General features: G+C 37.2%; 1 protein-coding gene across 5 annotated transcripts in view; it reads left to right on the forward strand.

Moving 5' to 3' along the window:
* The window catches only part of PRKCZ (protein kinase C zeta), a 45,772-nt gene that overhangs the window by 7,868 nt on the left and 25,135 nt on the right, over positions 1 to 12,769 (forward strand). For all 5 annotated transcript variants that reach the window (XR_009820231.1, XM_062013144.1, XM_062013147.1 and 2 more), the window contains exon 6: positions 11,128 to 11,213. Coding sequence is in view for 4 of the 5 variants with exons in the window: in XM_062013144.1 (XP_061869128.1) it covers positions 11,128 to 11,213 (86 nt within the window). In the remaining variant the exon portion in view is untranslated. The remainder of the gene's footprint in view (positions 1 to 11,127; positions 11,214 to 12,769) is intronic.

Below are 12,769 nucleotides of genomic sequence, written 5' to 3' on the forward strand. Positions count from 1 at the left end.
GATTTTTTTTTTTTTCAATGTGTGTCTGCTGATGTGGAAACATCTTACCTTGAGCAGACAGCTGACCCATCTCCACAGACTGGAATGGCAATGCTGCAGGGTGGGTGAAGTGGCAGCATTTATAAACCATCTTGCATCTCTTCCCAGATACTGAATGTGACCTCTTAGAGGCGTTTCTAGCATTTGCTGGACTGGAGCACTGGATATTTTATCACAATGTTTCCTGATTACAATGGCAGATTTTTAGACCACTCTTTTGTATTTAAAAGTATTTTTACTTTTTCTAGTAGGTTATCTCTTCATTTGGAATTAAACAAGGTTGTTCCTGAAGTGTTTAGGGGTGTGTTTCTCTTCTGTGCTCATGAGTGATATGAGCCTTGCTGATACCATGATACAAAGCATGATTGGCAGTTTTGTAACTTAGTTATTGTAGTCTCAGCTTATTAACACTGACAGATCTTGATGTGATTTATCACTCTTGGTGCTGCAGTGCATTGTAAAACAAAGCACATTCAGCTGAAAAATTTCTATCGATTTGTAGGACTTCCTAATGGAATTGCTGTTTTTATCAGAGAAATACTTGTTTTTGTGACATCAGCTCCTTGACATCCATGCCATGTTTTAGTTTGTGCCTCAGCTGCTAGCTACAGCCTCTCAAGGGAGCCAGTACCACCCGTGCCTGGATACATGAGGCAGAGATGTGAAAGGGAGAGACGGGGGTAACCAGTCTTCCATTAAATATTTGCTCTTAATGTTCGAGCTGATCCTGCCTATTGTCCTCGGTATCTAATGGTATTCAAACAGCGGCATCAGTGGAATAAAGGGAAAATGTTTCATTTCATACCTACTACGTTGTAAAGCGTAAAGATTTACATGCTGAAGAAGCTAAAGAATAAAACCCAGTGAGTAATGCATGCTTTTTCTAAAGATCTTATGTATCATCGTTGTGATTGCTATGAATGTGTTATGAATTGAGGGCATTGATGCAGTGTGTGTGTACGTGTGGTGCAGTAGATAATAGAACTCAGCATTTTGGTGTGATACAGTTGCTTTGCCTGCCACCCTCCTTTGCAGCCATAGATTGTTACAAATGCAGAGAATCCTGCTGCCTCTTATGCGTAGGGATGTAGCTGAGAGACCTCTCACAAATGCTGATAAAATTGCATTGAAAGGACTCTTGGGGAATGTATTTTGGGAGGAAAAGAACAGAAGAGTGAGTGATGCTGCTGCTGCTGTTAATATTGGAGACTAACGAAAGAAATGTATCCAAAAAACCCTGACGGTATGTGTTCAGGGCCTGTTTATTGTAAGATTGCTGATGTAAAGCTTAATGATTCAGAAGCATAATTGTCTAAGGCCTTTTGATTGAATTGTTTAGTGGGTTGTTGTAGACGGATGTTTTTTAATTGTGAGGTACTTGTTTTGAATTTAAGATTTACTTCTAATATTGTCAGAATAAACTGGGCTGGTGCATCTGTGCATTTTTATATTTGAACAAATAGATGTGTGTATTTAATGTTAAAATTCGTCTTGGATTTGTGTAGCTAGTGCCAACAAATTTCAGTGTTGTTTTGCTTTTACCTTGACTGAATAGAAGAAGGTGGACTGGGAGACCTTTAAATAATTTCCCGGAAGAGAATGAATGTTTTTAATGTTTAAGGACTTAGGGCGTCAGTATGACAGTAGACTACTGCTTTTATTATCTAATATTTCTGGCTGATTTTGCTGCCTCATTTTTTTTGGTGATGATTACACTGTGGTGTGGGTGTCTTCTATGCTCTTTGTTTGTCTACTTAGTATTTAATATTAGGTGTTTGGACTTCATATTTCCCCAAGCCATCTTTCATCATAGGAGTGAAGGTATCTTACTAACCTAATTATCATTGTGAGCTATTTGTTTAGGCATACACATTTGCTCTTGCTTTATGTTCTGCCTGATACTATGAAATAGCTCTAAAAGGCTCCTTGCTACAGTAGTGTGGCCTATAAATATTTTTCTAGCTCGTAAGGCAGGTTTTTCCCTTCATTTGTTACTGTATTGGCACCAGTGATTAGATTATTCAGAGCACGTGAGCCAATTTCATCCCCCAATGAAGAAAGGAACTATTGCGACCATAGAGACTATTCTGAAGACATAGATTGGATTGCACTGTATAATTAGGCAATTTTGAAGCTGCTAGTAACCCTCTCCTGGTTTTTAGTAATTGACCTGGCAGAGAGGAAGATGAGACTGTTTTTAATGTAAGATATATTGTTGCTTAGGGATTGAAAATAGCTGTGTCATAGTTTCTTAAGAATACCTGAAATCTCTTCCTCTGTCTTAACTGTGAACCACTTTTTTTGTAGGTGGCATATCTGAAAAATGTGTAGATTCTGAGCCAGTGTTAGTTACTGACAACAGATTTGTAGTTGAAAGTCTATTTTGCTCTGTAATCATTTAATGTTTTTAATTATAAAACTTCAACATTTTTCTTAGCCATGAAATGTGCAATGAAAAATAAAGAGCAAGGCCTCGCTTTAATATCTTCCCATATTTCAAGATACTGGATGTATTAGCAGGTGTTTGTATACCAATTGCTAAACTGAACTGAAAGTAGATGGAGTAAGGGATGCTTGAGCTGCTTTTAGGCTGGTGTGACAAACAGCCTGTGATGTTTTGAAATTTCTTTTTATTTTTAAAAAGTATTATTTATTCCACATCCCCCTCTCTTAGCTTTGGATCAGAAGGCAGTATGATCATACAGGAAAGATGTCACCTGGCTTTAGGAAACTTCTGTTGAATGTAATGCCTAGCTCCATCCCCCTGTGTTATGTTGTGTACTTCCAATCTATTTACTTACCGAAGCTGATAAATGCATTTCTGGCCTACGTCATTTGGGGTAACTAAGTTGGCAAAAATATGATGAAGCTTTTGTGGTATTTGTTAACATTGTTGGACATCTGTGAGCATATTTAAACTTTTTAGATCTGACTGTTTCAGTAGCTTGAAAGGGCTATTTAGTGTCTAACCTCTTAAATGATACGGTCGAGGTTAATTATATATTATTATACTTTGGATTCTTAAAATGAGTTGCTCTATGCAAGTTGTGTTTTTTATATTTTAAACTGAGCTTACAGAAATAGCAGCAGAGGCCTGCAGAGCAGATAAATGGTCTCTTCAACTTTGATCCCTTGGATTGTTGATTTGCTGTGTGAGCAACCAGAGTTTTGTGAGAGTTCAGGTGCTGCTAATTTGAAATGGAGAGCACTTGATAAGTGAAGCCTTCTAAGACTAAGTAGTGATAGCAGTTGGCTAGACACTGAAGCCTTGCTTTCAGTAGAAGTCTGAATGGAAAATAAGTCTCCTGAAGTAAAAAACCAAAAAGCATCTAATTTCATGCCTGCTGCAAGGGTGATTTTCAGAAGAGGCATGTGAGAGTGCCAGTCATCACTATGTGTAAGAGTTAAGTATTGAACAGACTCTGCAGTTCTGCCCTCAAACCACAGGGGGAAGATGGTGACTTAGGTAGGGAAGAAGTGAAAAGCTGAGATTTTTAATATTGACTAGAAAGCACCTCCTTTGTAATTCTGAAGTTCTGTTGCAAATTCTCCAGTATCTGTAAGTACTGCTTCTGGAATTATTAGCTGAGGAAATACTTACAAGGAAACCAGAATCCACACAGGTTTTTGCCCCATAAAGATGAGAGGTACTGGGATGGAAGGTCACTTTCTTGGGAAACAATTCTCTGTGCCTTGAAAGAGTTAACTAAGCTGGAAAACTTAGTCAGTTGGCTATTAGAAATGGTGTAAAATAATTTAATATGGAATGTAATGTGTGTGATTAATAACTCCTGAAACTATTAATACTTTTTATTTAGCTACTGTCACTAAATAATAAGTTCAGGGCTACTTTATATTGCTGCCAACTCTACTTGTTATGATATACTTGTAACATATATGAACAACACATTCATATAGCATATAAGGAAGCTTAGGAGGAGTGCAAGTACAAATGGGAGAATTTCTTAAAGATGAGTTTTATCTATTGAATGATAGAAGCTGTGCACAATTCATAGAACTCAAACTGTGACATGAGAGTGGACATTGTGCACTTAATTTCTGCTTGCTTTCTTCCTAATATGAGGCAGAATAAGGTACTGTGAGGTACAGAGATGTCAGAAGTGTCAGGCTGAAAATGATAGACCTTGAGAGTTAGTCCTATTGCAAGGTAACAGTGTCCTCTGTCACACTGAGGTATTGCATGGTTTTCTGGGGATAATATTAGCAGATGACTGATTTTAAACTGTAAGGAATTCAAAACCACACTCAAAAGTCTGATTTCTTAGGAAAGATCAAATACACCTTTATAAACTATTAGCTAAACTGGATTTGTTATTCTACTAATCCTGTTTTAAGAGTGGATCATAAGCTGAAGTAATGGAACCATGCTGTGAAGGAAAACAACTTGCCTCAGAAAATGTGTCGTAACACATAAAGCAAATGATACTTTCAAAGGCACCGTGAAGACCACCTCAGGAAAGATTTTGAATTTGAAATAAATGTTAAATCCATTTTAAACCAAAATCCACAATAGCTGCTGGATTTTTTTGGACAGTTTTGCATTTTTAGTGATGATGGAATCAAATAGGTGTTGATGCCTGTCACCAGAGGGCAAAGAAATTAATTTCATATGCACTGGAGAAAACGTTAGGAAAGAACATCAATTTAATACAGACTCCTGCAGGAAACTTCATTGGGTTGTTCCTCACTTCTTTCTTTGCCTTCTTCAGTAATTCCAGATTGTATGGAAGACAGAGGCTTTCTGTTTCCAGGCTTGTAGTTGTGATAGGACATACATGAGGCACTATTTTCTAAGACATAGAAGTTTACTTTAAAAAAAAACAAACAACCCAGCCTAAGAAGTGGATTCAGATGCAGACTGGAAAAGACAAACGGGTTCTGCTTTTGTAACCTGGTCTTTGCCTGCATGAAGTGCTTGCTAAATACAAATTGCAGGGGCTTAGTTGAAGCTGTAAAATTTGTAAATGTGAGAAATGAGCAATGTGTGAGTAAAAATAGACTTCGATAAAGGTGCCAGTTTATTAGTTCAGGTAAGTAGAATACTGCTCAGGGGTCTCTATTGCATAAATTGAGTTTAATAGTGAAGAAATTCTTAATCTCCTGCTGAAGTTATTTCACTAAAGATGGCTTAAATAATCATAGCTTCAATTTGATTTGCTTCAGTACTAAGTTAAGCAAATTAAAGACTTAATTTTAAATAGTGTTTCAGTACTCTTTTTCAGCTTGATTAAAAACAGTAATGCAGATGTTAACTCATGTTAATAAAACATTGGATTCAGTTTTCATTGTAGTAAATCTTTTAATGGAAGTGATTTTTATTTTTGGAGAACATATGATGCTGTCATCAGAAGCCAAGGCATTCCAGATTTTCTGATTGCCATTCATAATGAGCTTTTGAACTTAAAGACCAAGAAGGAGCATAAGGCGTTAGCAGGTGTGATAGATCTAAAGATGCATACAGCACCAGTGCAGCAGGGACTCTTTCAAAGGAGATTTTAACCCTGTATTTATTGGATGGCATTGTCTTCTTAAATGTGACTTAACACCTTGCAATGACATAGAGCCATTTTAACAGAAGGATATGAATATGAGTGACCAAAAGATCGTGCATGAGAAAGATGTGTGTGTAAAGGACAGGTTTTCCACCTGGCAGTCCTAAAGTGGCAGTCAGTTCACTGCTTTCTAAGTCAGTGAGGAATATGATATTCAAACAGTACTCTAGCCATGTTGCAGTAAATGCTGAGTAAATGTTACTGGTTTCTAAGAGGCAGTTGTGTTTCCTTGTTGAATCTCTGCGATGCTATGTGTGGTACACTTCCTTTGTCATTACTGCTATCTTAATTGTCCTTGAGTGGGTTTTTTTTTTTCCCTAGAAGTTGATCTGACTGTAGTTAATTTTAGTGTCTGTTGAAAGCAGAAAAGAAGGATGGGGACAGGATTCCCTAACTGCTAATCAGTTTTAAATTGAAATTTTAAAAAGGCTGTTGTCTGACCATTTCAGTACCTGCAGGAGGTGAAAGCACTTGATACCTATATATTGTTAACGGTACTGTCTTCTAACTTCAGCAAGGGGATGGCAATGATACAGAGCAGCTGGCTTATAAAAAACCCCATAAAAGGCCAGTTAATATCCCATACAATATATTGTGTCTTACATGCTTCAGAAGTCAGTTTCATTGTTTTGGTGTAACTGTTTGGGATGCATTAAGTAGCAAATATGTGAAACAACTTAATATGAAAGTTCTTTGGAATTTTACTTTCCCCAAAATGGCTCTACCTTTATATGCAGTCTTTTTTGTTACCTTTAGCTAATTCAGAGTGTCTAAAGTATCAATATTCATTTCCTACTTGTAATTCATGAGTTAGTTTTGAAAGAATGCTCACTTGTCTGCTCAGCAAAACATGAAAAGAACAAAACAAAAACTGGGCATTCTCATACTGTCCAGCTGGCAGGCGATGTAATTGGCCTGTAAACAAGTTGTATTAATCTCTGAGAGATGATTTGCAGCAAGAGCAAATTACCTCTGTGCTTAGTATAGTGAAGGATTTCATTATAGTTTGATCACATAAGTGCAATTCTGAAGCCTGCTTTTGTAAATCCAAATGCAGAGGAAATACTCTTTTTCGTGGCTGTCCCACTGCCATTCACTGGTGTAGACCATGCTTTGCAGAAAACTGGTGAGTTCCCTCATATTCTGGAAAATACAAGCACTTCCATACTTTCAGATGGAAACATAACAGTTTGGGCTTGAGGGAGGATTGGGACTGTCTTAGAAATTATTTCTCTGCTCCCTTGCTGACGAAGTATGTTGGCATTGGAAAAATAATTATACCTTCTATTTCTCTCTGCTTCAGCAAGTTATATTTTCAAAGGCAAGGTTCACATCTTTTCTGCTAAGTTCTGAGGGAGGTCATTGTTGCATTGGGAAGTGGCTTCTGTAGAGGAGTTAAATTAGGAGTGAACACTGAACAACAGACAAATGTTCATCCATTTCTAACCACAATTAATTTTTTTAGCATTTTTTTTGTTCCTTAAGTTTTTTCTGCATTAGTTTTTAAGAGATGAAAGAAACTAACCCTAGGGGATGTCTTGGGAAAAAACCCAAGATTAAATATATTTTCAAGGTTCATTGTGCATTACTGTTTGTGATGTAGTTGCACAGCTTGACAACAGAGGGAGGAATTGCACAGCAGCAACAGGCAGTTGTTTCACACTGCTTTTTAGGTAGAGACAGCTGGTTAATTTTGTTTCAGGCATTCAACTTGAGTATCTTTATTTCCCTTGTAGTATTAATTTGAAAAATAGTCTTTTCTCCAGTTTTCCAGTCAGGGAAGTAGATCAAGTTTAGTACATTCACTGCAATTAGAAAGCATATGTGTGCCCTATTAAAAATTTGTTATCCCAGTTAGCAGCTAAAGATGTTTTCCAAGTTTGCCTCTAAATGTGTTCACATACAAGATTAATATTCAAAAATAGTTTTTTTGTTAGTCTTGTCTTTAATATCCATCAGAGAGGAAAGATTACTTTTTTAATTGCAGGTATGATAGCTCATTCAGCCTCCAAGCAGCTAACTTGGAAGTTCTTAATGAGTTAACTCGTGTACTGTGAAGTAAAAGAAAAAGTAGCCCTTTTCATTAAACACAGTCATTAAATGCTCAGGCTTTTGTGAGGTGTTCTTTTTGTAGGTGATTGCAGTCGTGACTGTAAACTTGTTTTAGTTCTTGGTTATCAAAAGTCTTGGAATCCCTTGTATTATTCTAAACTGTTCTAGAAACATGTACCCAAATGTTTCAGGTTCAAAAGTAACCCTTCCCATATGAAGTGTAGGGGTAGGATGCATACTAAAAGTAGAGCTTTGTTCACACATCACATGGAACCTTGACAATGAATTTTTTTGTTATTTCAAGCTATGTAAGAATCTGTTTGTTGTTGAAGATAGTTTCTTTTATCTAGTATAGCTCAAGTTAGGATTTTTGAAACTGATAATGCTTAAAAATAATACTATTGAAAACCAAAACTGCATTTTGTATCTGTTGATATTCTTAAGCAAACTTTTAGGGAGAACATCCTCTTTCATAATTACACTACTGGATGCAGAGAATACATATTTTAATCCTGTTTTGTAGGTTGTTCTAATCAGGTTGCCCAGGATGATGTCCCGATAGCTTTGGAATATCTCTACAGTCTCTCTGGGCAACCTGTTCAGTGCTCCAGAGACCCTTTTCTGTGAGCAAGTGTTTCCAGAAGTTCAGGTGAAACTTGCTATGTTCCAGTTTGTGCCAATTGCCTCTTGTCTAGTCAGTGAGCACAACTTAAGTCTTAGTTATACTTTCCTTTCAGTTATTTGTATATATTGACGTCTCTCTGAACCTTCTCTTCTCTAAATGGTCCCAGCCTCATCAGCCTTTCTGTGTAAGAGAGATGCTCCAGTCCTTTAATCATCTCTGTGGCCCTTCTCTGGACTCTCCAATAGCACCCTGCCTCTCTTGAACTGGGGAGGCCAGAAACGGACAGAGTTATTCCAGATGTGAGTAGAGGGGAAGGATCACCTCTCTTGACTTGCTGGCAGTGTTCTTGCTTTGCAGGAAGAGGACACAATGCAGCCCAGGACGCGGCAGCCTTTGCTGTGTGCTGTCTCGTGTTCAACTTGGTGCCCATCAGGACCACAACGTCTTTTTCAAAGCGACTTTCCTCTGGTTGGCCCCTAGCATGTACTGGTATATGGGGATATTCTTCCCTGGATGCAGGATTTTGCACTTTCCTTTGAATTTCATGAATTTGCTTCCTGCTCACTTCTCCAGGGGTTGAGGTCTGTCTGGCAGCACAACCGTGTGCTCTGTCAGCCACTCATCCCAGTTTTGTGCCATCAGCAAAGCTGCTGAGGATGTGCTCTGCCCCATCCAGGTCACTAAGGACGATGTTGAACAGATTGGAGCCAGTGTTGTCCCCTGGGGTACACGAATACTCACTGAACTCCAGCTAGTTTTTGTGCCACTGACTGAATTTGGATTAAAAAAATGAATTCTATTATTTATAATACTAAAACCATTGTCATTTAAATTTAATCTTCTTGTGTAGTAGTAGTAGCAGTAATAATAAAACTTGTGATTAAAAGCTATGTCTTAAAATGATTGTTTTCCTTTTTTGTTTTGCTCACTTTGGCCCCTTTTAGAGACAGGGAATAGGAATTCATCTGCCTTAGACCCCACACTGACTCAGGTGCAGTCAGAGCAGTAAATTGTATTCCAGAGTGTGTTGTTTTAAGTTTAGTTTGTGTTACTGTTGCCTCACAAGGGTATGATAGAAAACCTGACTTTGATTTTAATATTTATCATTAATTAGGCAAGTGACTTGCTTCTTTATTTACAGACTTCACCAGCACAAGCTGCTTGGTACCTTATCATTCATTTAATATTCCTCATGTCAGTGATAAGCTAATGTTCAGATCACAGATGTATTAGGTTGCCTCCATATGGTGCTTTGTCTAATGAATCAATTAGCAATTTAGGAAAAAACCTTGTGAGGATTTTTTTTCCTTGGTGAAAAGTCACCCTACAAATGGTGGAACAGTTTTTTTTTTTGCTATTTGTATTTGAGCCTATTTTTAGGCAAAAACTTTGCAGTAGTTTTGGTATATTCTTGTTTAAATGGTCTTTGCACTTAGGAAAAGCAGAGAGGGTTGTTTGCTTTCAAGTTCCTATCTGGCAGATTTCAAAGCTGTATTTGAGTCAAACATATGAAGTGATACACCTCTGTTACAACTTTGTCACTTTGTGCTGTCTTTCAGGTTCTTTGAGAAGTTAGGGGATTTTTTTCCAAATTGTTAACAATTCATTTGGTGCTGCAATGTCTATTTCAGACACTTGCAAAGTAAACATTTGCACATGCAAATAGAATAACATATGAATGTTTGCAGGTTTGGTTGGAGTCACAAACTTCAGTACATTTATATGCATTTCTCTTGAAGGACAAAAATAGAGTATCTGCAATTAGACCCAGTATTACAACCAGTTGTTCACACGTTGTATGTCAGTAGCCTGTGATTTTTTTTGGCTTATTTGATATTAAGTGAAAACAGTTTTTAGAACTGGAAAGACACAAAGTTTGAAGACAAAAATGTAAGGTGGTTTTGCATTAACTTCTGAGGATTATAAGTTTACAATTTAAGCTCTGCTCAGGATGTAGCAATGTTTATCAAGTCTGTCAGTTTCTATATTAAATGTTCTTTGCTGCATTATCTGGGGTAGTTAACATTACACAGTTTTCTACATACAACATCAGTTATAGGTTCTTGTGTTAGACTGATTAAAGGACAGCTTAAACAGCTAACATAATGTTGGACTCAGTTTAAAAACAAAACCCCCAGTCCCTCTCCTCGATAAGAATCTCAGTCAGGAAGTTGAACAGAGAAACTCTACCAACTCCTACATTTGAATCTCTTAATGCATGTAATTACAACTAATTATTCAGCAATGAAAATCTTACCAGATCTGTCTCCTTTTTCTAATCCTTTTGATATCTATATATTAGTAATTGCAGACCTGCACTTGAACTGTTTCCCTAACAGAAGAAATATTTTGGGTAATATGTAAAGGCAAGGTAAAAATGAGGTCAAGTAATGCTAACTCTCAATGTGTAACATCTTTAGTATTGCGCATCTGAAGCATTATTGGCACCCAGCATTCCTTACATGTTTACATAGGAAGGTGACATGGTGACATCAGCATGTTAATTTTACAGGAGGAAGCTGTTTCTTTAACAGTTATCTGCTCCTCTCACCTGAGCTTAAACAGCAAGCAGCCAAGAAACTGTAACAAGATTATGATCATGTGAGGAAAAAGAGACAGGGATAGAAAAAAGGGAGAGGCAGTGGTGAAAGCACATCCTGCAGAAGCTGTCAGTGACGGCTGCCTTGGAAAAAAACACCCTCCAAAAGCAGCAGGGATTTCAGCTGTGCGTTGATATTTAGACAAGATTGTTTTAAGTCACAACTTGCTTAACAGTGTGTGTCTGGTATTGCTGTGCCACCATGCTGCTTCTTTACACCTTTTTGATTTCTCCCTTAGAATCGATCTACCGACGTGGAGCCAGAAGATGGAGGAAGCTGTACCGAGTGAATGGGCATTTGTTTCAAGCCAAACGTTTTAACAGAGTGAGTACTGTTCTGTAAAATGTTGGGTTTTGGTAATGTTCTGGGGTAATTGTTTTGTTAGTCTGTGCTTTTTCTGTGTATGAGTGTTGAAAAGAAGGGAAAAGCAAGATGCTTATTCTTGTGGTTTTTCAGTCTGTGCAGTGTTACTCAGGTCATAGCAATTAGCAAAACTTGCAAGTCTGTGACTCTGCAGTGGAGTTCATAATATGTGATTGGTGGAAATTATCTTTAAAGTCTCTAAAAACCTGAGTTTGTGACTTTAACCTGATGCATACTTAGAGCAGCTTTTCTCCTATAGGATTTTGGTTGCTTGTTAACATAATCTCTTACCTTCAGTACATTCTGTCATTCTTAAAGATTAGAGCTCTTGGTGTTAGCTTTAACTGTTTTGAATCTGAGGTATTGCATAATCTAATTAAGAAAAAAAATGTGGTTTGTTGAGCTAAAATACAACAGCATCAACAATCTGACTTAATCCACAGAAGGAAGTGAATGTGGCTTTAAGACTGAGACTCCTCCTTCACTTATCCCATTATGCCAAAGTATTGCAGCATGTATACAAATGCAGTGTCCACTTTAGGGAATTCCATACTAAACTGAGCACAGTGAGGTGAGTTCACTTCTTCCTTCAGCAGTAGCTTCTTTTTTTAAATTAAATTAGCAGACTCTTTTTTCTAATGCTCCCCACTTCAAAAGTGCAATGAAAGAAGGAAAAGCCCCTTAAAACTTGGTAGCTGATCACTGGATATGTGAAAAATAAGTCATGTATCTAAACTATAACATTCACTTGTCTACGATGTACCAACTGCTTATTTCTAGTATAAAACATACCTGGTTTGTGCTTATTTGCTGCATAGTTGAAACATTTTCTTGACATATTGTGAATCCATACCTGCCACATGAATAATCCCTAATATTATGGATAGTTCTCTTGCTTGAAATTAGACAAATACCAGATATACACGTGAAGATCTTGAAACCTCATTAGCCTATTTGTCAACAATCCTAAACAAGACTACTTTGTTCTGTCTGTATACAAATGACATCATGTAAAGCCAGAACACACACCATATCCAACAAGTTAGTAATAAAGTTGACATGAACTGTAAAGCACAACATAAAAACATATGAATTAATAATGTATTATGGCTATATATGTGTGTGTGGTGTTGAACTAGATAACAATATTCACGTTGACTGAATTGTTAAGACTTTTCCCTTTGTCAAAATAAGCTTTAAAAGATTTTCATGTAATTCAGGTAAATGAACACTTAAGAATTGGAAGTTTAATCTTGTAACATTATGTAGAGGTTTGTATGCCTTTTGAGGAGGTATGAGAGGGATACTGGTATTACTGAAGGAATCTGTTAGCTATCCCTACATCCTTTTTTCCTTGTTTCTCTACATCTCACTGAAGTAAATGAGGTGATTGTCTTGTATGACATTTCTAGGGCCTGAGACATTTTATTTAGTCTTTAATATTACTGTTGCCAAAACTATACAGGAATACTGGAGGAAGCCTGGTGGAGCAGGAATTGTGTAAGCTGTAGATGTCC

The sequence above is a fragment of the Colius striatus genome, chromosome 21, assembly GCF_028858725.1.
Source record: "Colius striatus isolate bColStr4 chromosome 21, bColStr4.1.hap1, whole genome shotgun sequence".
Lineage (NCBI taxonomy): Eukaryota > Metazoa > Chordata > Aves > Coliiformes > Coliidae > Colius > Colius striatus.